Consider the following 26,109-nt stretch of genomic DNA (forward strand, 5'->3'; position numbering starts at 1 on the left):
ATCCAAGGTGGTCACCACCGGCACACTGACCGCAGCCAGGGATGCTTGACTTCGGTGATCTGCTGGGAACCGTGTCTTAACGATCACTCCACTTCGGGATAATAATAGTCTGAAAACTTTTGAATCGTAAGCCATATAATTTTTTTTTCGTATCATTTTAAAGTATCTAATTCCACATGGAAAATACAAATTTGAGCGTAATTGGTTGAATAGTGCATTAGTTCCTGAGAAATTGAGCTTTATAAGAACGACTTTTTTAAAATTTAATTTCTCAGGATTAATCGATTTTGCTGAAATTTTGAAGCATGTAGAAAACTTACAATGTTTTGTAATCCAATTTATATACGAACAAATAACTTGTTTTCATAAATATATTCGCAAACATAATACATAAATAGCTAAAATGACGTTAGAGATGGAGTACTGAAAGTTTTTGAAAGGGCCCCCTCCAAAAATTTTTGCCCCAGAGCCCCGAGGGGTGAAGTTACGGCACTGCAACATGCATAATACCATTGCAGATTCAATTACAAATAGAGTTTTTTTTTATTTGGAATTACAGGTTTTCATAAATGAATAGTAAAAAAAACAAATAATGCATAAGAAAATATCTTTAAAAAAGCAGTAAATGAAAAGCCTTAAGTTGTGTATTGGTTTACAGATAGACAGCTGGTAAGAGCTATTGATCGGTGATTAATGAGATGTACGGGGTCCTTACCTGGTTTAAGAATGGCAACTATAAATGATTTTCTCCATACTGACGGGAATTGTCCATGCAGCTAAACTCTATTAAACAGTTTTAAAATTATTTACAAATGGGTATCAGAGAGGTATTTAAACATACTATTGTGTATTTTGTTAGGGTCTGTAGATGTTTCTTTACATTTATTGATTTCAGATTTTAATTCAGTCATTGTTAGAGGAAAATTATAATCATTATGGGATTCAAGAGAAGGTCTAAGTACATTATTTTCAGTATGAGTTTTGTATTTTTAGAAGGTTTGGGAGTAATTTTCTGTACTAAGGGCTCGGCTAAAGTATTTGCTATTTCTGTTATTTTTCTTTCCATTTACTTCAAGATGAGGTAAAGAGTTGTAATGTCCAGATATTTCTTTCGCTTTCGTAAAGTGGCATATTTTTCATAAAGTAGACGCAAACAATTACTCTAAAGAATGTTACAATAGGTTTAATTTCGGTATAAGAAATTGGAGAAAAAAAGCGCTTAATGACTGTTTTCCTATTTCATAAAGAGGACACACTTGAAGATGTATCAAGAGGTTATTTCGGTGCTGGTAGCGAAACAGTGAGAATAAGCGTCGAATGGATGCTCTTGGTATACGCTGCCTTTCCCGATGTTCAGAGAAAAGTTCAGGCTGAAATCGATGAATTTCTGGGATCAGACCGATTTCCAACCTGGCAAGATCGATTTGACATGCCTTACACTGAAGCCACTATTCTCGAATTAATGCGATGGAAAAGTATCATCCCTTTAAACATATGGCGATAGTAAGTTGCCTGTCATTGCTTATGTGNCAAACTTCGTAAAATGTACAACTAACTATGTTTCACCCGGCCATTATTTTTTAGTTTTTTTTTTTCTCCTTTTCTAAATTGTTATTTTTTTTGCAACTTTTTCATTCTTTCTATACCCAACCTTAACAGGGCAGCTTACATCTCTTTTTATAGTAGAATTATTCAAAAGTCATCCACACTAGTTGGAAAATTGATTTGAAACAAACAGTATAATACAAGATATTTGTTAATGTTAATATTTTGCATAAATAAATCGGATGCTAGAAGCACCACCAAAAATTTTATTTTAAAACCAGATTTTATTATTATTTCTTACGCGGCTGCTTTTCTCAGAAATAACTCAGATAATTCTTACATTTCTTTTTCTACATTGTATAAAATAACATTCTCTGAGATCATAGTATTTCATATGTATTCAATATCCCTGAAGCTTTTTACTTTAAACAGCTTTCAACTTTGTAGTTTTCTCATATCACAACTAAGAATAAGATTTTCAAGAAACTAATTTCTCTTTTTTTTTTAAAAAAAAAGCCAGCTTTTTAAGTAGTCGGATGCTATTTTGACGCAACGCAGATAAAATTATATTTCAAGATAAAGCCAATTAAATAGTTAGGCACTATATAAAATACCACTTCAGTAATATAGATACTAAAAGGAACAGATTTAACAAAAGAAAATAAATTAATAAAAATGGAGGGTTTGTGCAATAGCCACTTTTCCAAAATCGTTAATGAGAGTGATTTCGGAACTGTTACGATTTCTATGCAGATATTATGATATTTTGGTATATTCCGGTGTTAGTTCAAATTCGAAAAATTTTAACATGCATATCTGGTAACAATAATAAGGAATAATTTCATGTAAAAATAAAAATTAAAATATTTAAAAAAAAAGTGTGGCCTAACATTATATGCATTTTGTTATTAATTTCACATTTTAATTACAGCACGCTTGAGGATACTGAACTTAACGGATACTTCATCCCTAAGCACACATATGTATTAGCCATATTGTATGCTGTAGCTCATGACAAATCTTTGTGGGGAAATGATACTGATGAATATAAACCAGAGAGATTCTTGACTGAAGATGGGAAGAAAGTTGTGAAACCAGAATATTTCATTCCTTTTTCAATAGGTATCTTAATTTAAATTTTTATTAAAAAAAATCTCATTATGCAGATTTTTATTTTATTTAAACCAGGGCATGAAATTTCCATCCACCGTTTGAGAACAAATATTTAAGGCTGGCGAAAAAGTTCCTTTTTTTTTAATGTTGAGCTTTGAATTAAACTGTATACATTTAGGCTATCGTGGCTCAGTAATACAACGAGTGAAAGTGTTTGGATATCAACTTTTTTTTCTTCTATTTAGAACCAAAAAAAAAAAAAAAAATGCCACCTTTCACCTTCAAAACCATTTCTTCTGGAAACATTGAAACCTTAAGACAACCTTATTTAGATTTATTTAGATTATTGCAATAAATATGCTTCGATTTTAAAGTTTCAATATTCTTTTACAGTTAGAGTTATCAAAATGCTCTTCATATTACATCCGTCTACATTTTAAGAATTGTTCTTATTATTCATGAATATTAAATAGTGGCAAGAAAAAATTTTGTCTGAATTCTATCTTTAAAACTAAAATTGCATGCCTTGGTTTCTGAGAGTTCTTATTACTTTGATGTTCTTCCATTCAAGGTAAGAGACAGTGTCCTGGAAAGTCTCTCGCAGAAGTTGAAGTCTTTCTCTATGTTGCTGCTATTTTGCAAAAATTCAAAGTATCCTTACCACCTGGTAAAAAAGCAAATTTTGAAGGAGATTTAGGAATCGGTCTCCAGCCAAAGAAGCAACATATTGTATTTGAACAGCGAAAATAAAAAAAAATAAAAAATTACAAACGCAGTGATTGTAAATGCATGACGAACTTAGAAGCATAATTTTTATAACGTGTACCAAAAAAAAAAGCTTGAATAAAACTATTTTTAATCTTTATCTGCTTCATATAAAATTACGAAGGAAAAAAAAATCAAATACGTTATCATTAATTGATTTAAACTTAAAAAAATTTCTTTCTTGAAAAAATATAAAATCCAATTTCAAGGAACATTCGTGACAAAGAAATGACTAGCATATTAAATATAAAAACAAAATATTTTTTTTAATCAATTTGTAATTTTGGCACAAGAACCAAAAATGGAAATACCTCACCATTAACTTAGTACAAATTACAGTTTTCTAGATTTTACAATCAAGTTCTTACGTTTATTTTACAAATTTTTACATCTACAATAAACGAAATTATAAAATCCAACAGTAAAAGAAAAGATTAACATAAGATTTGTGGTGGACCGTAACTTGGGGGGAATACTGTGGTGGAACGTAACTTCAATGAGTGCCAACAGATGGCGTCACTAGTTAAGTTGTTGTTGTTAATTTACGTCGTACTAGAGCTGCGCAATGGGCTATTGGCGACGGTCTGGGAAACATCCCGGAGGATGATCCGAAGACTTACCATCAAAATTTTGATCCTCTGCGGAGGGGATGGCACCCCCGCTTTCGGTAGCACGACGACCTGCGCGCGAAGTCGAGCGCTTTACGGTAGCACAGTTTAACGAGGACCAATAGCGCACACCCTCGGTCCCTACGCAGACTGATCCAAGTGGTCACCCATCCGCACACTGACCGCAGCCAGTGATGCTTGACTTCAGTGATCTGCTGGGAACCGTGTCTTAACGATCAGTCCACTGCGGGACCACTAGTTCTAAGCAAAACATTATTTTATTTTCTCATTCTATTTTTTCACACATTCTGTTGATTCATATTCGAACTCTAGAATTGCTAATTTCGAGTTGTCAGTTGTATTTTTTATTATTATCTTTTTATATTACTGTTATTAAAAATAATGGTTTAAATTAAGTTTTCTTTTTATTGTTCCAATAATTAAAGCACGCAACCTTATACAACTTTAATTATGTTTTAAGTAATTCCAATTTCGGTGTTCGAACACCAAAAGATTTATCGCGAATGCGTGGGGTACTGCCAGCCAAAATAACGTTGTCATTTATATTTAAATCTGTTGCACTGGGTTAGAAGTTTTAAAAACTCATTACAGCAAAAGCAGTCTGGTGAAAGTTTGCCTAGTAAAAGTTGTCTATGCGTAATACGCGTATGAACAATGCGTAAACGGTTTAATGTAACTTCATATTTCCTCAGCTGAGATGCTCGCGAAAATGGTTCGATTTTTGGTTTAAGGAAGTGTAATTAGTTTCATCATTGCAGGTTTTTTTTGCCATCTTAATAGTAAAGTAAGATTGGCTGTGTTTCCAGTATCAGAATAAGTTAATGGTTTATTAGCAAGGTTTTGAGAGATTTTAGCAAATTTGTCCGCACTTTTGTTATCCGGAATACCAGAGTGATCGGGAATCCAATACAACAAAACTGTATAACCGAACTTGCGTAATTTCATATGTATGGATAATATAATTTATGATAAAATGGGATTAGTGATGCAATACAACTTTCAGAGTCTGTATCGATTTACCCTTTTTCACGTATTTGAAAGAGTATATACTCCAAAACCAACAAAATTGCGTGAGCTTCACGTGTAAAAACTGAACATTCCGGGTTGAGTTTCTCAGTGATATCTTCTAGCGTAACCAGTCTTTACTGCAGATGATTATGTCTTCAAGCTGACAGAAAAAATTCGATAAAAATCCTGGTAATGTTCTCTGTGAAATTAAAAATCTGTCAATAAATAACGGCTGGTGATTGTTGCTTAGTGTGGTTAAGTTAAATTTGTATTTTTAAAATAGCTTTTTTTTTCTTCACTTTTTTTCGCCGGATTCGGTTTCTGATCCCCTAATTAAAGGAAGTAACCGAAACCTAAGAAATACGGTCCTAATAGCTTGATCAGGAGAGCAGTCCTAAGTTTTGACCCAGTAATGTTAATTTTACTTTTTGCATATTTCGCCATATCAAGAAATTTTTTAGTGAATTGAAAACTTTTTGCTCACAGTAATAAAAAATTTTCTATCCAAAAAATTTTTTTATAAATACTTATTATTTCCGCAAAAAGTCGAAAAAATTTTAATTATAAGGTATAAAATTTTTTATGTCATTTTAAATTTTACATGGCAAAATACAAAATTTGAGCGAAATTGGATGAATAGTTCCTAAAAATCAAATTTAAAAAAAGTCATATTTAAAATTGAATTTCGCAGAAACAATTCCACCAATTTCGTATTTTACCATGTAATATTAGATACTTTAAAATGATGCAAAAAATTGTATACCTTACAATTCAAAATTGTTCCAAATATTCTTAAATAAAATAAATATTTACTAAAAGTTATTTTTGTAAACAAAATTTATAATAAAGTGTAAAAATTTTTCAATTTGCATAAAAAGCTCTTGAAATATAGCGAAATATGCAAAAAGTAAAATGAACATTAAGAAGTCCAAACTTGGGAACATATTTTGGGGGTCAGAAATCTGAATCTGATTTTAAAAAAAAAGGTATGTTCTTGTGTCTGATTCCGTAACTTAAAATATAGTCTGCACATATTAATTAGCATATTTGAGGTCACCCACTAGAGACTTTAAAATAGAATCCTAGAACGTGAATATCCGATCCTTAGATCAAAAGTTGTTCAGGGTGGACCATTTTTTTCTTCTTTGGTATCATATCTTTAAAACGTTTATAAACTTTCAACTTATCCTTGACTAGCAAAGTATATGCATAGAAAACACAGGTGTACAAATAATTTGATATTCTTTTATTTTTGAGAGTTTTCCTAGTTTTACTTTGCTGCAGAAGGAAAATTTTGAACTACTTTTGACGAACTAAATAAAATTTAAGTTGCATACATAACAAACATTTGAAATTTCATTCAGATTAAGTAAGACTCAGTGGCGGATCCAGGGGTCACGACCCCCCCCCAAATTGAAAAAAAAAATACATAAATAATAACTTTTTAATAGTTTACAAAAAGGTGGATACTGTTTTTCAACAACTGTTTTCTGAAGCTCAAGATGTTGCTGAACAATTAAATGTAGAGCTGCGACCAAAACGTTTAGTTTCTCGCCCAACAGAAAGAAATAATAATCAGCCAAACCTGACCCCAGAAGACTACTTATATTCCTTTATTAGATAATATTTTAGCAGATTTAAAGGACACTTTCCCCAGATCTACTGAAACTTTTTAATTTACGAGTTTTTTTACCTTGTGAAACTGTTACAGAAGAAGATCTTTTAGCCGTTCGTGAAACTGCCAAGTTTTACAAGAATTTCTCAAATGCTTCCGTAAAAGTTGGGTGGCAAAATGGCAGCGTGAAACAGAAGCAGGACTTGAAGTCCCCAACGATCTTTCCTAGATTATTAATGCCTGTTGCTACATCGATTTGTACCCATCAATCAATATGTTGTTGAGAATTTTAAGAACTTTCCTTTTCAACTCGTCGACGCCTCAAAACTTGGCTCAGAGCAACTCAAAATCAAGAACAATTAAACGGACTCGCATTATTAAACATTCATCGAACATCTATTGTTCACTATGAAAAAAATTAAATAAAAGCAGGACTTGAAGTGCCCAACGATCTTTCCTAGATTATTAATGCCTGTTGTTACATCGATTTGTACCCATCAATTAATATGTTGTTGAGAATTTAAAGAAAAACCCGCATTAAAAACCCGCTTTTTTTTTCAAAAATACTATTTAAAAAAATAAAATTTTATATAAAAAATTTATTGTGGGGGGGGGGGGAGATCTGNAATACTTGAATTATTTATGTATTGTTCTATTGTTCATTATGAAAAAAATTAAATAAGAAGTAGGACTTGAAGTGCCCAACGATCTTTCCTAGATTATTAATGCCTGTTGTTACATCGATTTGTACCCATCAATCAATATGTTGTTGAGAATTTTAAGAAAAACCCGCTTATTTTTTTTTCAAAAATACTATTTAAAAAAATAAAATTTTATATAAAAAATTAATTGTGGGGGGGGGGGGGAAACTGAGTCTATGACCCTTCCCAGGAAAAATTTCTGGATCCCCCCTGGCAAGACTGGAGCTTTTGACACAAAGTAAACATAAATTAGGAGGAAAGAGTTCCAAATAAAAGTAGCTGTTGCAAAAATGATATTAATCATACTGAGATTTTATTTCAAATTTCATTGACATGTAAAAGATTGTACAAGAGTAAGAATAAAATGAAATACTAACAGACATATTTACAAGACAATTCTTTTTTTAAAAAAATTACAATTTAATACTCAAGATAAAATATATTTCCAAGAGAAACACGCATGGCAGCTGTACATCTTTTCCTTTTTGAGTAATTTTCATAGTTCAAGTGGCACAGTCTCAAAACATGTTCCTATTTTTTTTTTTTTTCCTTCTTCTATTAACACAAGTGAGGCTGTACATGAGATTGGATCATGCAAGCAACTATGATTACCAGTTAACTAAAAAAAATGGACCAATGACAGAAGATTCACCTTTTATAAAAAGTAATCTGGTTGAGGCTTCTTAGTAGGAATTCCTCTGGTCTCCTGCAAACAAAAATCATGTATAATTAAAAATAAAAAGAGCATTTTTTCCAAAAAAGATCCAAATTCTTAAATGTTACTTAGTATACCAAAATAAGAATCTGTCATATCTACTTAATAGCCCTCCACCATTTTTGTTAATAAGCAAACTTGTGAACAGTATGTTTCTTTCTCTACCATATACAGGGCATCTGCTAAATTTTAAATTTTCAAATTCATGATCAATTCCAATAATTTTTTATGTCTTAACGATGTTACTATTTTCTACGGAAAAAAAACGATACATTTAAAAAAGCATTATAATATTAATTGAAATGATAGGTATAAGGACGTTATGCTCTACATCTTCATAATTATAGGTTTTAAATTTAAAAAACAAAGTAATGAAAGAGTTAAAGAAATAAAATAGCTGAAAAAAATACAAAAGCAAATAATTTTTTCTTCTTTTCTTTTGCAGACTTATATTCTGAATAAAAATAAGATGAAAATTTTAGAACAAAAAAAGTTTTATATTGATTTCTATAAAAAAGACTCGCCTCATCATGTATTAGTTATATTAGTTTAATTATTCAAGCAAGCAATAATCTATTTCAATAGGGAATTTTTAGGAAACTTACTCAATTTTTTCCTGAAAGGTACAAAAACAAAGGGAATTTTTATGAAACTAGTAAACTAGGAGATACTGGCAAAATTCAGTAGTCTACTGAAAAATCCAGTAGAGTTGGCAGCTATACCTATCTAATAGCATTACAAAACTGGTTTGCTATACTGAAAAACATTCATAATGAAGTATTTTATGAGAAACCAAATAATGAAGTCATTGCATTCACATAAAGAAACCTCATTCTTGTTAATGGACAAATTTAATTTGTAAGAATATTCCTTTATCTAATGAAGAAAAAGTTAAGCTATTCTGAAAACTATATGTATTAAAAAGACAAGTTATGTACGAATAATTAAAGGGATATAAAATATAAAAAAATCGGAGACCACGTTAAAATGGAAAAATTTAATGTGCATTTTTACAAAAAATACTTCTAATTTCAAAAATTTCATTTCCTATTCAGTTTAAAACTTGAATTTGCTTTTTTACATTATTTATATATATAATAAGCTCTTTTAATCTATGAACAACAAAACTTAAAATTAGCAGCTTTGCTTTTCATTTAGACGAAATAGTCCCCCAAGGGAAAAACCCTGATTATATTTAATCACAATTTAAATACTTAAAACAGTACTTATAAATGATACTCATAAAATTCCTCAGGATTAGAATATAAAATAAGTTGTTAAGAAACAGTAGTTAAAAAAAAATCAAAGAATACAATGGAATACTTATTTGCAGGAAACAAACAAATACACAGAGTAGGGTAAACCAACCAGTGAAGGAACACTACCCAGTGAAGGAACATTTCATATATATTGATTAAAAAGAAGAATTTGAAAGATTTTCTTTAGATTGATTGGTAACAATAGCTTACTGCCAAATAATAGGAAGTGATCTAGCAATGTTTTGGATTACCTGGTCAAATAGACTTCTCTGGACCTTCACTGGTTAGTTTACCCTATAAAGTTTGTCTAAAATAAGTACTCCCCAGACAGGGTGCGTAGCCAAATCTTTGAATCAAAAATAAGCACTTTTTAAAAACTTTTCAAGGACTTTACAAAAGTTTTCAAGCACTCAAAAAATTCATATTCAATCAATGATATTATTGAAAAACAAAAAACTTTCTATAAACAGTTTTAGCGTTTAAAAAAAACAAAAAGAAACGGGCGTAAATCGAAACAATCAGTACTTTCCCACATCACCGAGTGAATTCAACTTGACCCTGAACTCAGAACAAAAGTACCCTTACCCCCTACGTCAAAAAAAGTGTTAGAAGTAAAATAAAATAAACAAGAACAAAATTAAAATAAATTAAAAGGAAAAACATTTCATAAGGATCTGATATTCTCTATCCGAATTGGAGCACTCGGGTTTCGGTTTCAAGTGTGCGCGCATGCGCAAGTCATAACGTGGGTACGACATGAAGTCCGCGTAAATGATAACGTAGCAAACTCCCCATTTTTCGTGAAATGCATGGGATCCACCAGATATCACTGAAGGGAGAAAAAAAAATTATTCGGAAAAAAAGCACTTTTTAAAAACGCCAGCTGAAAAAAGCACCTTTAAAAGCTTTTAAAAACAAAATACCCAAAAAAGCACCTTTAAGTACTTTTTACAAATGCTACGCACCCTGCCCAGACATTCGTCTTGACCTGTGGCAGTGACTATGGTAACGAGGCATGACTATTTCAAGTAGGGGTGTGGGGTCACTGTTTTAGAGTGGTTTCGGCTCGGGTCGGCGAGAGAAGGGAATCTCTTTCTTTGGTCTATTGTGTTAGTCCAAGAGAGAAGCTACCCTCTCTTAAATGTCCCATTCTTGTTTTCATAGCACCAGACGGCCTCAGACTTTGTGGCGGGAGGAGTTCTTAGCTTAGACAAACTATACTTATTATAAAACTGCTTCATTTCATTGCAATTGGAACACAAATACCTAAGAATGACTCATTCACAATTCTCATGGGCTAAAATATTACATGACATTAAGTATTTTATAGTGCAACTTTCTGGGTAAACTGTGCACAAGTTATTTTAATTTTTTCATAAAATGTGTAGTTATTGTAGATATTGTTCTGTTTCCTTCAGCACACAAACAAGAAATATAAAAATATTTCAAATTAATTATAAAATATAGTAAATAAACACAATTTTGCTGACATAAGATTTTAGTTTAAAGTTATCAATCAGACAGGCAAAAACCACACAAAAAATACGTTATTGCTCAGAATATATCAGGGTGTATAGCCAAATTATTCAAAAAAAATAAGCACTTTTTAAGCACTCAAAAAATATTTTTAAGCACGAATTAATTGTGAAAACGTGAATTAATTAATTGTGAAAACGGGGTGACTTAATTGTGAAAAAGTTGATTAGAATAATGTGAAAACCACGCTTTTGCGTAATTCGAAGCGAAAATCAACATAGTAAAGGAAAAATCTCATTTTGAAAAGAGGAAAATTAAGTACTTTTTAAAAACGCTATGCACCCTGTATATGCTTTTGATAAAGAAACAACAGTATAAAAATGTTTTCAAACACTTAAATTTATAAAAAAGTAATTACTTGAGGAGCAGCTTCAAATATTGTGAACTCTCTCTGCAAGTGTTCATCCAATTCCAAAATAGCTGCAACATTCCCACACCTACAAATGAGTACAGTAAAAAAAAAATTAATAAGCAGAACTATTCTTAGATTTGAAAGAGTAAATTATCCATTTAGTAAAAATAAACTTCCAGGCAAACCAACAAAACATATAAGGCTTCAACAAACTAATGATTATTAGATTTAGACCCAAGTCTGACGATAAAGACAGCACCTAAAACGGTACACAATTTTTAAAATTTTGCACAACAAAAATGAGAGAACTTCTAGTAGTTGATTGTGAGAGGGGGAATCCAATTGACCATTATAAACAATTACTCTTTCAGCTTCATTTATTTAATAAAATTACACTTTTTATGTGTTAAATAATTCGATTAAGCAAAATATTTTAAAAATAATAAAATATAATTTTTAAACAAATTTAGTAAGGAAGTATCGTGATTAAAATTTGAATATTATTCACAGATAAGAAATGGTACAATTTATAATTTGTTTTTGGTACTAAAAAATGTACTTTGGTACTTTAACATTTTGTCATTTGTTTCATATTTCAAACTGCTTGTCTATGTTTTTTTAAACAGCAGTTTGGCAGAAATGATAAAATTTATAATTTGTTTTTGCCCTTAAGTTTTCAACAAAATGTTTTTGACTGAACATTTTGGCATTTGTTTCAGGTTTCAAGCTGCTTGTTGGTGGTCTTTTACATTACTTCACTAATGTATTACCCTGCCACATACCATAGCAGAAATAGAAATAAATATTCACATAAGAAACAGAAATTGAAATAAATATTTTGTAATTGAAGTGGCAAAGAAAAACTATAAATACATATTATAAATAAGAAATAGTACAGAAAAGAAGTCCACTTCAGTATTAGCATTGAGAATACTAAGATTTTAGTGCTAGGACAGGGGTGATTGTGACAAAAAGTGAAAATACTTGAAAATTTTATGTTCAAAAAATCGATATCCAGATATCAATTTATATGCCAAACATTTTGTAATCAACATTATTTTTTGAACTAACATTTTTAATAAAATTACTTACTAACAAAGAATATCACACCTTTATAGTAACTAATTCAAGAAAAAACGTACTTCTTAAAATAATCACGATTCGCAATATTAGTAGCACAGTTCCAAATATTCAAATGGTAAAAATCCATCAAACCAAAAGAATTAAATTGGCGGAAGAATCCCGTGTAGGTAAATGCCTCGTTAACAGGATTCAGTAAAAGTTTCAGAATTTTATTGGCTTATAAGTTTTTGATTTGAAGGAGTCCGCAATATGCGGAATTCTGAAAAATATTCTCGGAAAAATCACATACACTGCTTCTAGTATTTAGACCTTGGAGAATGATATTAAAAACCCGAAATTCCGAGGCACACCTGAAATACAATCACCACTGTACTAGAAAACAAATTATTCTACATTTAAACCACAGAAAGTTTAAGAAATTTTAAGAAATTAATAAAACACTTTTTCTGAAAAAATAATGAATAAAACTGCACCTGTAACAATAATTAGGGGCCGACCACACTGTTAGAACAGTTTCGTTGAAATGCCATTTGTAGCCTTCCATGACCAATTGATGTGCTCTACAAATCATATCAATATCATTAGCAGTATTGAACTGGGCCACAACATCACTTCCAAACAAGTAACCAGCACCTCTTGGACTAACTCCCCAGCCTTGAGTATCTAGAAACATTAAAAAATATATAAATTACTTTTTTTTTTCTAAGTTTAAAATAGGAGAATTTGAATTTCTTAAAATTCAAAAGATAAGTAAAATATAAAAATAAAAGAGTTTTCATGCAAGTAGTTTTATGAAGAAGGGAAAGAAATTGATGCCTTAATAGATGAAATAACACCGCTACCAGGAATATTTGCTGTGTGTCCAACGCTGTGCGTGTCTATATTATTGCAGTGTGTCCAACAACTTATTTAGCAACACTTATACACAAAAGTTGTACAAGATGGTGCCAATAGCACAATTTTTAGTACCCTTTCAAAGTTTTCACAACCGTGAAGTTTGCTTTGCACTTTTTACCTCTGTTAGCACTAATAAGTCATTACAGTGAGTATTGTCATTAATTGAAATTAATAATTCATTTTTGAAGTAAAATGAGTTTTAAAGGAATTTGCATTTTATTTAAATTTTAGTGTTAGGGTGAAACTCTTAGCATAGACAATAGGGCAAAAGTAGGCAATTACAACAAGGAAAATATTGAACTTCTTCTCTCGAACGTAAATATTCGGCCCTTTTCCTGAATATTCGGTTGGTCGATTAATTGGCCAGATATGCGGCAGAGTATTATTTGGAAAAGTATTTTTCAACAAAATTTCTTTGGGGGGGGGGAGAAGGGGAATCTGAATAGACTAAACAAAGAATAATCTAAAATCGTATTATTAGGAATTGTTTTTACACATATTTATTAAGTTACAAAACTTTTTAATTTATCCTATGAAGGACAAATAGAAAAGCTAAATTTAAAGAATGAAACTAGATTACTTTATACTGAACCATGAGTTATGTAATACTGATTTTTTTCTTTTACAACTATATTCAGGCAAGTCAATTTCGTCACTTATTTAACACTTTACGTTTTAAAAATTGAGTACTTTTTTTTTTTTTACTTGTTTCATTTTTGCTCATTTTCTGTATCTACAGTGCAGCATTTTAATGAAACATTTCTAATAGACTTTATTCTTTTGTTGTAACTTTTTTCCTGTACGATAAGACATAAGCATTAACAAAGAAAACTGTGATTCTCAATGTTAAAATTGTATTTCAGAACTAAGAACAATTTTTTTTTCCTCTTTAGCTCTGATACAAACAGAATCAAAATTTAAAAAAAAAAAAAAAAAACTACTATCTTCTTTATAAAATAATCACCTGCTATTATTAACAAATAATTATATGCTTAAATTAATAAACAATCTTCTCCTTTTATTTTATTTTTTATTAAAAGATTATTTTTAAGGAAAGCAGATGTGATTGCACATCAAGAAAAACTTGCTAATGATATCGCATTTCTAAGAAATCAGAATTTATTCAACAAAAAAATATTGTTTTGCTAATTGATGTCAAATAGATGAACTGGTGATTAATTAATGCATTATCCGAAATAATAAAACAATTCACTATAATAAATAACAAAACTGAGTAACTGAAGTGGATGATTTAAAATAAATCTCACATTTCACCTTTAAAATCAATACTCTTAGCCAGATGTTTCAAGTTCCTTAACTCAAACATTCATTGCTATGCCTGTGCACTGCATTTTCCGCACCCCCTTGTAAATCAAAGAGAAAACGAAATCAGCTTGAAACTCCTTTAAGTTTGATTGATGGCAGCTTATCAGAAAAAGAAAATAAACACAGGAGAAAATAAAACATTTGTCCCTTCCCTGCCCCCTCTGGATCTAATGATCTTCAAGGTCAGGGGAAGAACTGAAGTTCCTCTGGGCAAGTGAGGAGAAGAATTTCTCTCTTTCCCTCTACTCAACTTTAAGGATGAGTCAAATTTGGTTGTTTTTTTTTATATATATATAATCGTTATAGTACTTTAAAATAGCGGGAAAACCAAGCAAAATTCTTCCCAGTCATCTGGATACCGGATAAATGGTTCCCTACTGTAGTTGTAAGAAAAATTTATCACTCTTAAAAGAGAGCGGGGGCACTATTTTTGAACCTTTGAGAAACCTTTCGCACAACCTTTAATGAGAAAAAAAACTTTTTGCACTTCCTTAAATTGAGAGAAATTTTTAGCACTACCTTTATTTAATAGAAACTTTCAGCACCACCTTTATAGAAAGAAACTTTTTGCACTACCTTTATTGAAAGAAAAATCAAAGCTGAATTTTCTATACTGATTTTTTGAAGATAGGCCAATTTACGCATGATTAAAAACACAAAATCCTGTATAAAAACATTAATCATGGAAGATAGTTTCTATTAAGTCTAAAAATAATAACATTACCAAACTGTAGCAATTCAAAATACAGTCAAACTCCGCGATAGTGAACACGGCTTATAGTGAACTGCCGAATATAGTGAACGAAATGTTCGGTCCCATGCCTTGCTATACACGTATAATGTTATTTTTTGTGGATATAATGAACTTTTCTCTGTCTTCGACTGATTTTTTCCCCATTTTTTTTTTGTAATAATTTTGGAAATTTCTACTTCAAAATCAATACATATACCGATTTTCAGAACCATCTATAGAGGGGAATGTAGCGATAAGCATTTTTTCTTGTTTGCTACTTTTATCTCTCTTTCCCATCCCTAAACAAACCAAGCGGATGTTTCCAACTCAGGCAGATGATCCACCTGTAAGGTGTCAGTGGGATCAATATGCATTTTCTGTCAAAGAGAATGAGTAATTATTAATTATTGGTCAAAGGGTTGAACACTAATATGTGTTGATAGGGCCCTCAATCAACTCCCTTCTGCTAACAGTTCAGTTAAAAAAATCCTGTAAACAAGTGCTTCAAATTTAACTATGGCGAGCAGTAAACGCAAAATGTTCTCCATTGATGATAAAATGGGCATAGTCAGAAAAATTGAAAATGGATGTNTTTCGCACAACCTTTAATGAGAAAAAAAACTTTTTGCACTTCTTTAAATTGAGAGAAATTTTTAGCACTACCTTTATTTAATAGAAACTTTCAGCACCACCTTTATAGAAAGAAACTTTTTGCACTACCTTTATTGAAAGAAAAATCAAAGCTGAATTTTCTATACTGATTTTTTGAAGATAGGCCAATTTACGCATGATTAAAAACACAAAATCCTGTAAAAAAACATTAATCACAGAAGATAGTTTCTATTAAGTCTGATAATAAATAATAACATTACCAAACTGTAGCAATTCAAAATACAGTCAAACCCCGCTATAGTGAACACGGCTTATAGTAAACTGCCGGATATAGTGAACGAAATGTTCGGTCCCATGCCTTGCTATACACGTATGTTATTTTTTGTGGATATAGTGGAGAAAAAAAAGTGAGGAAGCTGGATATAATGAACTTTTCTCTGTCTTCGACAGATTTTTTTCCCCACTTTTTTTTTTGTAATAATTTTGAAATTTCTACTTCAAAATCAATACATATACCGATTTTCAGAACCATCTATAGAGGGGAATGTAGCGATAAGCATTTTTTCTTGTTTGCTTCTTTTATCTCTCTTTCCCATCCCTAAACAAGCCAAGCGGATGTTTCCAACTCAGGCAGATGATCCACCTGTAAGGTGTCAGTGGGATCAATATGCATTGTCTGTCAAAAGTAATGAGTAATTATTAATTATTGGTCAAAGGCTTGAACACTAATATATGTTGATAGGGCCCTCATTTCAACTCCTTTCTGCTAACAGTTCAGTTAAAAAAATCCTGTAAACAAGTGCTTCAAATTTAACTATGGCGAGCAGTAAACGCAAAACGTTCTCCATTGATGATAAAATGGGCATAATCAGAAAAATTGAAAATTGATGCAGTCAAGTTGATATTTTCAGGGAATATGAACTACCCAAATTTGCAGTTTGTAACAAATGGAAAAATAGGCAATTAATAATTTCTGCTCATAAAAAAATTTAGATGGCTGAAAAAAATTGAGAAAAGCAGATCACAAGGATGTTGAAGATGCATTACTGAAGTGGTTCACCAATCTAAGAAGCCGCAATTTTCCATTATCTGGACAAATGTCGATGAATTTGCTGCGCGATTTTATGAAACTACTTTTTATGTGTTCAAATGGCAGGTTAGGCAGGTTTAAAAAGTGGAATAACAGAAATTCAGGAAAAATTATCTGAGAGTCGGGAGTGTTTCCATATCTGATGTTGAGGATTGCTCATCAGCTAAAGATTACTCATTTTTTTTTTTTTTTGTACTCAAGGCGAAGAGTAATGAAAAATAACACATTTTTTGCTACTATATAATGCTTTCCAGTCATTTATTTGAATAATGTGTAATAAAAGGAAGGAGTTTGGGAACCATTAGTTAAATTGTCTGCGTAACGGATTTAGGGAACTCCCGGTTATAGTGAACCGAAATTTCAGTCCCTTGAAGGTTCACTATAGCGCGGTTTGACTGTAGTTATTTTTGTGACATATTACAAGTAAAAATCACCTTCTGGATCAGACCATAACAAGTCACACATAGGGCCATCATGAGGAACTTCTTGTTTTCTGTCAATAGTTCGGATTTGATCTAAGGTTTGAATAGAAGGAGATAAACCTCCATGTACACAAAAGATCTAAAAGAAAAAAAGTGAAATTACTATCAAATATTCAATCTCAGGGGTCTGTCTAGGCTTTTCTAAGAGGTACCTATTTTGTGAAAATTTAGACATAATTTGTGAAAAATTAAAAATTATATTTAAAAATCGAACACTAAAATATGGCAAGAATATGGATTTATCATTTCTTAAGGAATACAAAAATGAAATTTTAAGAAAAAGTATTTTGAGAAACTACCGTTTTTCCTAAAGTTGAATTTGTGAAGGTACCGCTAAACGGTAGTAAATTCGGTCTGGACAGATCCTTAAATTTGATTATGATATACAGCTGTACACAATTGAATACAATAATAAATAATATTAAATAAATATTACAAACAAATAAAAATGTGACAAACATATAGAAAAGTAGATAATTTCAGAAACAGAAAAATTGCAAGGAACTTGTTCTTTTAGGAGGAACCACAGATAGTATTAGCTAAATTTATATTTATTCGACCAACAGCTTTTATTTATTATTTTTTTCAGCTTTGGAACCCTAAATTGTAACCCTTTCCTAGACATAATCCTAAATTTCTTTATAAAATCTATTAGCAACCGTGAAAGTGTTAACCAAAGGACGGAACTGGTTTGTTATCCCCCTGAACAAGTTTTTCAAATATTTCTTTTCTTGCTAACACTATTAACCACTTTCCTTACCGATTATTTTGAAGGAAAAAAACACAAAAAAATCAACATATTTCTTTATTTTATTAATAAATACTAGGAAATAAAACAGAACATAATGCACAAGTTTTAAGTTTAAATTTGAATCGTTTTTATGTGGAAGAAACATTTAATTTAAAATCAGTTTACTATCCAGAGTTATTTCGGACAAATGGAAAAAGTTAAATATTAGTCTTTGCATGATAGTTCTTGAAACAATGGACAACACAAAGTGATACTTGTCAAACGTCAGTGAAGGAATACGCCTTTTTTTTAAAAAAATTCTTATCACTATGTAAATTCAGCAACCATCGTATATACAATCACACAAGACACATGTGTAGTCCCACAGTAAAACACCCACATAAAACTTGACAAACTTTTAATTACAGCAGATTATGTTTAATTTTCAGCAAACTGGTAACTAAACTGTTGCCTGGGATTAACATTTGATATAGAATTGCCACTTTTTTATTTAGGAAATACATGTTTTATGTTGTTGAAAAATGACTGTAATATAATAGAACATTGAATTTATAGGACTGAAAAACTTGAATCCATTCTCGGCATGAGACTAAAGTGGTGCCAAGAAAAATGTGCCAAAAGTAACTGGCAATAAAATCAACTCACCAAACATCAGGTGCAGACAGCTTACAAATCAGTTACAGAAAAGCTAATTACTATTTTGAAACTATTAAAGAGAAGAATGAAATTAATCCATTTTATCAATAATAGGTTTAAAAATTAAATTTTATGTAAGACTGTTGAATTTGTAAGCCTGGAGCGGTAGCAAATCTAGATTGGAGGTAATTTTTGTATGCATAAGTTGAAAATGAATAAAATGAAAACAAGATAAATTAGGTTTCATTGAAATGAACAAAATAAAGGATTGTTAAGAAGGTTGAGAAAGATTATCGGGAAAACATATTCCTTTGCAGTTGAATTTAGTTATTTTACTTTGAATCGTAAAGTTTAATGGAAAATATTAATGTAATTCTTTAAAAATTAATATTGTATTTGTAATTTATTTTAACTTTTATAATTAGAATAAACATAAATATATTTTTTTAAAAAAACTTAACTATATGTTTTCACCATAATTTTATTTGAATGATTTCTTTAAATGACCAAAATATTAAGTAAATAATGGATTATTGATTAGATTTTGAAACTTCTAACTTTTCATAGAACCCTAAGGTTCAGCAGTACACCTTTCAGGGACTGCTGCATTAAGCAACTACTTAAGGATATAAAATTCAATCCTTATTAGTAAAAAATTTTTTAAGATTAAAAAATTTAAAAACAGGAACTTACTTTTCCATCAATTACAGCAGACAAACTTAAATAGTCGAAGATTTCAGTGCAATATCTCCATACTGTTACAGACCCGTATTTTCTTAAGCATTCATCATAGAATCCATAAACTTGAGTGATTTGTCGGCTTTCATGATTCCCTCGAATTAGCGTGATACGATCCGGATACCTAACCTAAAAAATAAAACAAAAATTAGCAAAGACAATATTAAAAATCAAGGATCCATAGCCATTATTGTATAAAAAGCCACTAAAACTAAAACAATCAGCAAATAGCATCAAAAAAGCAATGCTACTGTAAAAATGCAAGGAGTACTTATATAAACTAATATGTCTCACTTACATATATCAGGCCTCGTAGTGGGCCAAAGAAAAAATCAAGACAATTTAAAAAATAATCAAAATATTTTTTGCCACAATGTTGTATAACTTTAAACTAAAACTCTAGAACTTTTTTTATTTACCTTTATTTATATTTTTACAAATCTTAAGCACTGAACCCATTGCCATAATAAAAAAAAACTTGTAAATTTAAATACTCACTGATACTTTAAGAAAAGCTGTAAACTAGATCAGCAAATTACTCTTACAAATACAAGATTTTAACAAATACAGAAAAAGATTTTCAAATACCTTTTTTTAATGCTTTGTTATTAATTTAAATCAGTTGAGAAGTTAAGTTTATAGGCTACTTTTAGCTATTGGATTACATGTTCAACATCTCCTCTAAAAATTTAAAAAAAAGACAAAAATAGACGAATTCAGAAAGTGAATCACAATATTATTTAAAATAGACGGCTAAGGGAATCAGTCTTCCAAAATCACAAGATTAGACATTATTTTTAGAATTTGTTTAATGTGATGTGATAGCGGTAACTAAAAAATTTACATGGTATATTATTATTATTTTCTTACTTTCAGCAGAGTTTAATACTTATTAAATAAATGAAGACAATATTGTTGGCAGGGGAAAAAATCTAAATAAAACATTAATAAATTAGTGAACTTTAATTGATTTTCATTCTTACAAAGAGCCAATCTGAAGGTTAATGTTGTGCAAAAATAGTACTTATGTTTAATGTTTCTTAATCAAAATTTTACGCTTACAATTAATAAAGTGGTTCCATAATTTCAAACTCAACTAACAAATGAAATATTAAATGATTTCTCAGTTCAGTTTTGAAAATTCTGTGAGAATCAACTTTCAGTCATTTTAATTACTAAGAGACTGATCAAACATTTTAAAACAAATCTCTACTCAAAATATTAGATCCATTACAGCATCCTCAACAAAACAAACAGTGAATATAAAGGTCAGGGAATAGTCAGACACAAAGATTTTAACAAGATCCTTGAGATATTAAAAGATAGTTAGGCATTTATTGAAAACAGTTATATTAAAAGGAGAAATAAATATAGCAAATAGATCTTGTTGTTTATGATCAAATAAAATGTAGGGGGAAAAAATGAACTTACTTTTAGAGCCAAAAGTAAAAGAAATGTTTCTACACTGTAAAAGCCACGATCCACAAAGTCACCCATAAAAAGATAATTTGTATCGGGAACATCTCCTCCAACTTTGAAAAGTTCTTTTAAATCATAAAATTGACCATGAATATCACCGCACACCTAATGAATTAAACAATAAATTAAACATAGATTCTAAAAATACTGCAAATAAAAATTTTTTTAGGGCTGAAATTTTTTTCTAAAGAAACCCATTTCTACTAAGACACTGGAAAATGTGGAAAAAGAGTAAAAATAATTAAATGTATTATAAGAAAAGCTAAAATTTAAACAAATAGAAATTATATGATACTTACTAGTTCTGATAATCAGAAAGCCGAGTTTGAATAATTCAAATCTTTAATTATAAAACTGATTTATGATAAAACAGTAATATCTTTTAAAAAGAATAAATTAATGCAAATAAATAAAGGAAATATAGCAGCAATCACTAATTTCAATAGTGAAAATAGTACAACACGTTTTAGCAGAATATAACTAAGAATAAAAAATTAACATGTATCTTACTGTAACAGGAGAATCAACCCTCTGTACATTACTTTCTTCTACAAGTATTTCTCTTGCCTTAGCACATAAAGCTTTAACTTCACTTTCTTTAATAATTTCACATCTCCTTAACTGCTCTATTTGTCTATCTAAGTCACTACAATCATCCATCTAAATAAGTACACACATAAATATTAGAAATTTAAAGCAAGGAGGTAAATTGATGGCTACCAGGTTTATAATATCCTATTTAAGCAGATTTTTAAATATAAAATGAAAAAAAAATTAACTTAATAAAAATTACTTTTTTGCTATCATATCAGAAAACTTAATAATGAAATTGCTATAGAAAAGGGAATGAACCTTTATCTAAATAGCAACATTAAATAAATGACACTGATAAGACTTAGGTGCAATAAAACCTAGAGACATTTGTTTTCTATTACTACATAGCACCTAAAACTCATTAAAATTTTTTAATATTAATTTCTTTTCTATTACTTAAGCTAATATATACCAAAGCAAAATAATGTATTCTATAACATTAATCAGAGTGTCTTAGTCATAAGCCTACATTAATTGTCAATGTAAAAGTCTGGTCGAAAAGAAAAGAGCTTACGAAATTGCAGGAAAGTATAATGCCTACATCATTTATTAGTAGTTCACTTTTCTTTAAAAGGATTTTATTATAAAGTAAACTTTTATAAGTTAAGTAATAACACAAATGAAAAACTTAGTAATACTCAAAACAATAGTTAAAAATCTATATAAAAATAATAACTTCATAATTTAATGAAAAAAACACTAGCATTTTTATTGAAACTCACATTTAAAATTAACCTTTTTATTAATTTTGAAACGAAATTTTACAATACAATGGCATCATCTGGTAAGGTAACCAGCTGCTTTAAAAATGTATCTTGAAATTTGAAAGCAATTAATCAGTAAAGTAGAATTGATAAAAATTTAGAATCTCATTTAATGCAATGTAAAAGTTGAGGATAAATAATAAAAAAGAATTCTATATACAAGACTTTACATTCAAACATTAAAAACAAAATATAATATATACTATTTTATCAATACAAGTATTTAACTAAACATTAAAAATTGTTGTTCTTAAAATTAATCAATACAAGTATTTAACTAATACAAGTATTTAACTAAACATTATACAATACAAGTATTTAACTAAACATTAAAAATTGTTGTTCTTAAAAGTTAAAAAATTAATAAAACAAAAATTACGCTTAAAAAATTTATAAGGGAGAAAAATTATGTAGGCAATGATTATTTAGTGGTTAAAGTAGAGCAAAATTACTCAGAAAGACAAACTGATTTCACAGAGAAACACATGACTAAAATTATATTCCTACTTGTACGATTGCTTTCGTAATCATCAACAAGGAACATTTTTAAATTGGTATGTGCACCAAACGGCCAAAGTTTGATGACAACCCTACAGTAGCATGAGAGAAAGATAAAATAAAAAAATCAAAGAAGTGGACCAACTAGAAGGGTATAATTCATAGCTATCCTGGCAAACCACTAGAAGAAAAAACTCTGGCACATTAGCAAAAATAATTGGCACTAATGCAGAAAATACAGGTACCAATACAGAAATATACCCATTACTGAAAAGTGTAATTTATAAAAATACATTGTTTAACAATTCTATTTCAATAAAATATTCTAAATAATCAAGTCAAATCAGTATCCACTCTTTAAGAAAATGTGAAACATCATTACTCTATTAATTATACAGCAAAACTATTGCATATATCAGTGACACTGAATGCATGTTTTGAAATTAAAAATTGCTACTTTAAATGAAGTGTTTCTTAAAATCAACTGGATAATATTGAAAATAATTCCTTCATTTTCTAAAACAAAAGTGAAACTATGAGAATTAAATGAGTTCGTCCAAAAAAATTTAAGCAACAAGTAAACAATTGTTTTCGATGTGTTTACAACAGAGACCTGTAACTGCAGTTAACTATAAATTATAAATATAAACTATGAACCTATTAAAATTAGTTACTGAAAAAATTACGATGGGACACGTATAATTTGATTTATTTAAGTAAAAGTAACAAAAACAACAACTATGAAAGCAAGTAATAACAATTTCAAACAAATATGGGGGTCCCCAAATACAGATAATCCAAACAAATTAGTTAAAAGCATTTGACAGCCTACAGCATATGATCCATTGTTTAACGTTTACAAATTATACTTTTAATATTTTATTTTACATTTATTACCGAATGATTAAACTCATTAATAGATTAAGAACAAAAATCAATCAGAAAGATGTTATGAACTGCAATAAAGAACAGGAAATTACGAATGAGATTGGATGCGATGCACTTATTATTGTATATACATAACAATCTACCAAATAATGAAAATTCCCGAAGTCTTACCATTCAACTTGAAAACGTCCTAAGGTTTAAATAATAAATATAAAGAATGGATAATTCAGGTGACTAAAAATAATTAATGTAAATAAATATTTAGTTTATTGATTTTTCTTCTTCATTATCCAAGACGATTTAATATCAAGATACGCTAGCAAGCTCACACAGAAAAAAAGATCTATTGTTGCCAAATACAAATTTATAAGTAAATATTAATTATTAGTTGCCCTAAATAGCTTAGCCACATTCAGCTTGACAACGTGCGAAAGCATTTTCACTGCATGCGATTCGCGCCTGCGTAAGTGCGTCAGGCGCATATAAGTACAAAAAAGATGGTTATGCTTGTGCAAACTGCATATCTGAGTAATTAAATGCATGAATCTAAAGCAGATCGAATTACAAACATGCACTTATAAGAGGCATTCTCACTGCCTGAGGTATTTGTGTGCGTGAATTGATGAATACACAAGCAAATATACCCGCGAAATACACAAGCAAATATTGGCGATCGAAAAAATGGGCGACAGCAGACGTACTGCTGAACTCTTTACTTATAGCAACACTTCGCATACTTTCACCATTAGAGAGTGGAGAGTTATAAAAGCAGGAAGTACGTTAGTTTTTGTCATGATTTACAAGTCCCGCAGTGAACTGATGGGGACCACTTAGATCAGTCTGCGTAGGGACCGAGGGTGTGCGGTACTGATCCTCTTTAAACTGTTCTACCGTAAAGTGCTCGACTTCGCAGTTCATCGGGCTACGGAAGCGGGGTGTCAGCCCTTCTGCCGAGGATCAACATTATGATGGCATGTCTTCGGATCATCCTCGGGAATGCTTCCCTGACTGTCGCCAATAGCCCATTGTACAGCTCTAGTGCGACGTAAATGAACTACAACAACAACAAGTCATGATTTTTAAATAGATTAAAACTTTTAAGTTGGGAAACTATGTGGAACTGAAAACTATATTCCAAAAGAAAGACATTGACAGTAGCCAGTGATGCTTGACTTCGGTGATCTGATGAGAACCGTGTCTTAACGATCAGTCCACTGCGGGACTATATATATATACTTAGCTTATATATATATATATATATATAATTCATTTGCTTTAAATAAAAAATTAAATTTATTTTGTTGCTAAGATTACCAATATATTACTTAATAACGGTTTAATAATTAGTTATTCTATTAGGCGGCAATTAATAAGATTAATGAAAAAAATTAATTCGCAGCTAAGATATCGATCTTAGATATATGACATCATTTTTCCCTATCCTACGAACCAAATAACAAAAAATTTGGTGATCGGCAAATAGAGTCGAAAACCGAATAAAAATAGAATATTCCATGAATCTCTTATTTTAATAATCCTATTTTTGGTTTTAAAAACAAATAAATAAAAGGAATATATTTGACGCTCGTTGTGCCCAAACGATGTAAAAGAAAATGTGAATTTTTTATTAGCTTTCAGGATTGTAAAAGAAAAACACCAAAATTTTAAAAAATCCATTACTCTGAAACTTATGTGAAATTTTAAAAAAAGATCAACGGTTCTTTCGATATTTTTTTTAAACTTTAGTCATTGGGGTGAAAAACTGCGAAAATCATCCCATAACTTCAAAACTTATTCGAAATTTGTACTAAGTGAGACGAGTTACCCATGTATAGACAGTGTACGTGGCTGTAAGAAAAAAATATTGATAATAATTCCCTTACTAATAGTTCCCACTAAACTGAATAATGCGGCTAAGTTTCTACAGCATAAGTAATTAAATTGATGATTCACCTGTATGGTTGACTGAATGTAAACAATAACACGCTTCCTAAAGCCGGAAGAAATTTAACTTCCGATGCATGCTTACGACGCGATGTGTGAACAGATTCATGAAATTTTACAATTCATAAGAGTTTTCTGTAATTTATAAATTCTAACGGGTCATTAACCAAAAACTTTCCTTTAAGAAAATTAATATCACTATAAATAAAGTTTAAGGTGTGCCAAGTTTAGCATGTTGTGTTAAAAAATATCACGGTTTTATTTTTTGAAGTAACATCAATGCATCATAGCATGCTTAGTCTTCTAAATTTATTTGTTAATTGATTTGTTGAAAACTAAATTGAAAGTACAGTCCG

At 30.1% G+C, this 26,109-nt stretch overlaps 2 protein-coding genes across 2 annotated transcripts in view; one reads left to right on the forward strand and one right to left on the reverse strand.

Moving 5' to 3' along the window:
* Positions 1 to 3,521, forward strand: part of LOC107449121 (uncharacterized) — a 51,453-nt gene extending 47,932 nt beyond the window's left edge. The window contains exons 14-16 of the mRNA XM_043055288.2: positions 1,248 to 1,503; positions 2,477 to 2,667; positions 3,230 to 3,521. Coding sequence (XP_042911222.2) covers positions 1,248 to 1,503; positions 2,477 to 2,667; positions 3,230 to 3,408 — 626 coding nt within the window. The 3' untranslated portion in view covers positions 3,409 to 3,521. The remainder of the gene's footprint in view (positions 1 to 1,247; positions 1,504 to 2,476; positions 2,668 to 3,229) is intronic.
* Positions 3,522 to 7,667: 4,146 nt separating this feature from the next.
* On the reverse strand, positions 7,668 to 24,164 carry LOC107449140 (protein phosphatase 19C). The gene is made up of 8 exons (XM_016064581.3): positions 23,981 to 24,164; positions 21,576 to 21,725; positions 21,018 to 21,170; positions 19,542 to 19,715; positions 17,414 to 17,540; positions 12,795 to 12,984; positions 11,245 to 11,323; positions 7,668 to 8,082 (listed from the first exon to the last, which is right to left on the reverse strand). Exons 1-8 carry the CDS (start codon positions 23,981 to 23,983, stop codon positions 8,032 to 8,034), a joined length of 927 nt encoding a protein of 308 aa, XP_015920067.1. The 5' UTR covers positions 23,984 to 24,164; the 3' UTR covers positions 7,668 to 8,031.
* Positions 24,165 to 26,109: the final 1,945 nt, after the last annotated feature.

Source organism: Parasteatoda tepidariorum, chromosome 5, assembly GCF_043381705.1.
Source record: "Parasteatoda tepidariorum isolate YZ-2023 chromosome 5, CAS_Ptep_4.0, whole genome shotgun sequence".
Classification (NCBI taxonomy): Eukaryota; Metazoa; Arthropoda; class Arachnida; order Araneae; family Theridiidae; genus Parasteatoda; species Parasteatoda tepidariorum.

Bases quoted from the DNA above. Each gene is read 5' to 3' on its own strand.
- LOC107449140 (XM_016064581.3), bottom strand. The intron at 21,171-21,575 runs GTAAGATACATG...TTAATTCATTAG, and splicing joins GGGTTGATTCTCCTGTTACA to GTGTGCGGTGATATTCATGG. The intron at 11,324-12,794 runs GTGCAGTTTTAT...ACTCATTTGTAG, and splicing joins GCCCCTAATTATTGTTACAG to GTGTGGGAATGTTGCAGCTA.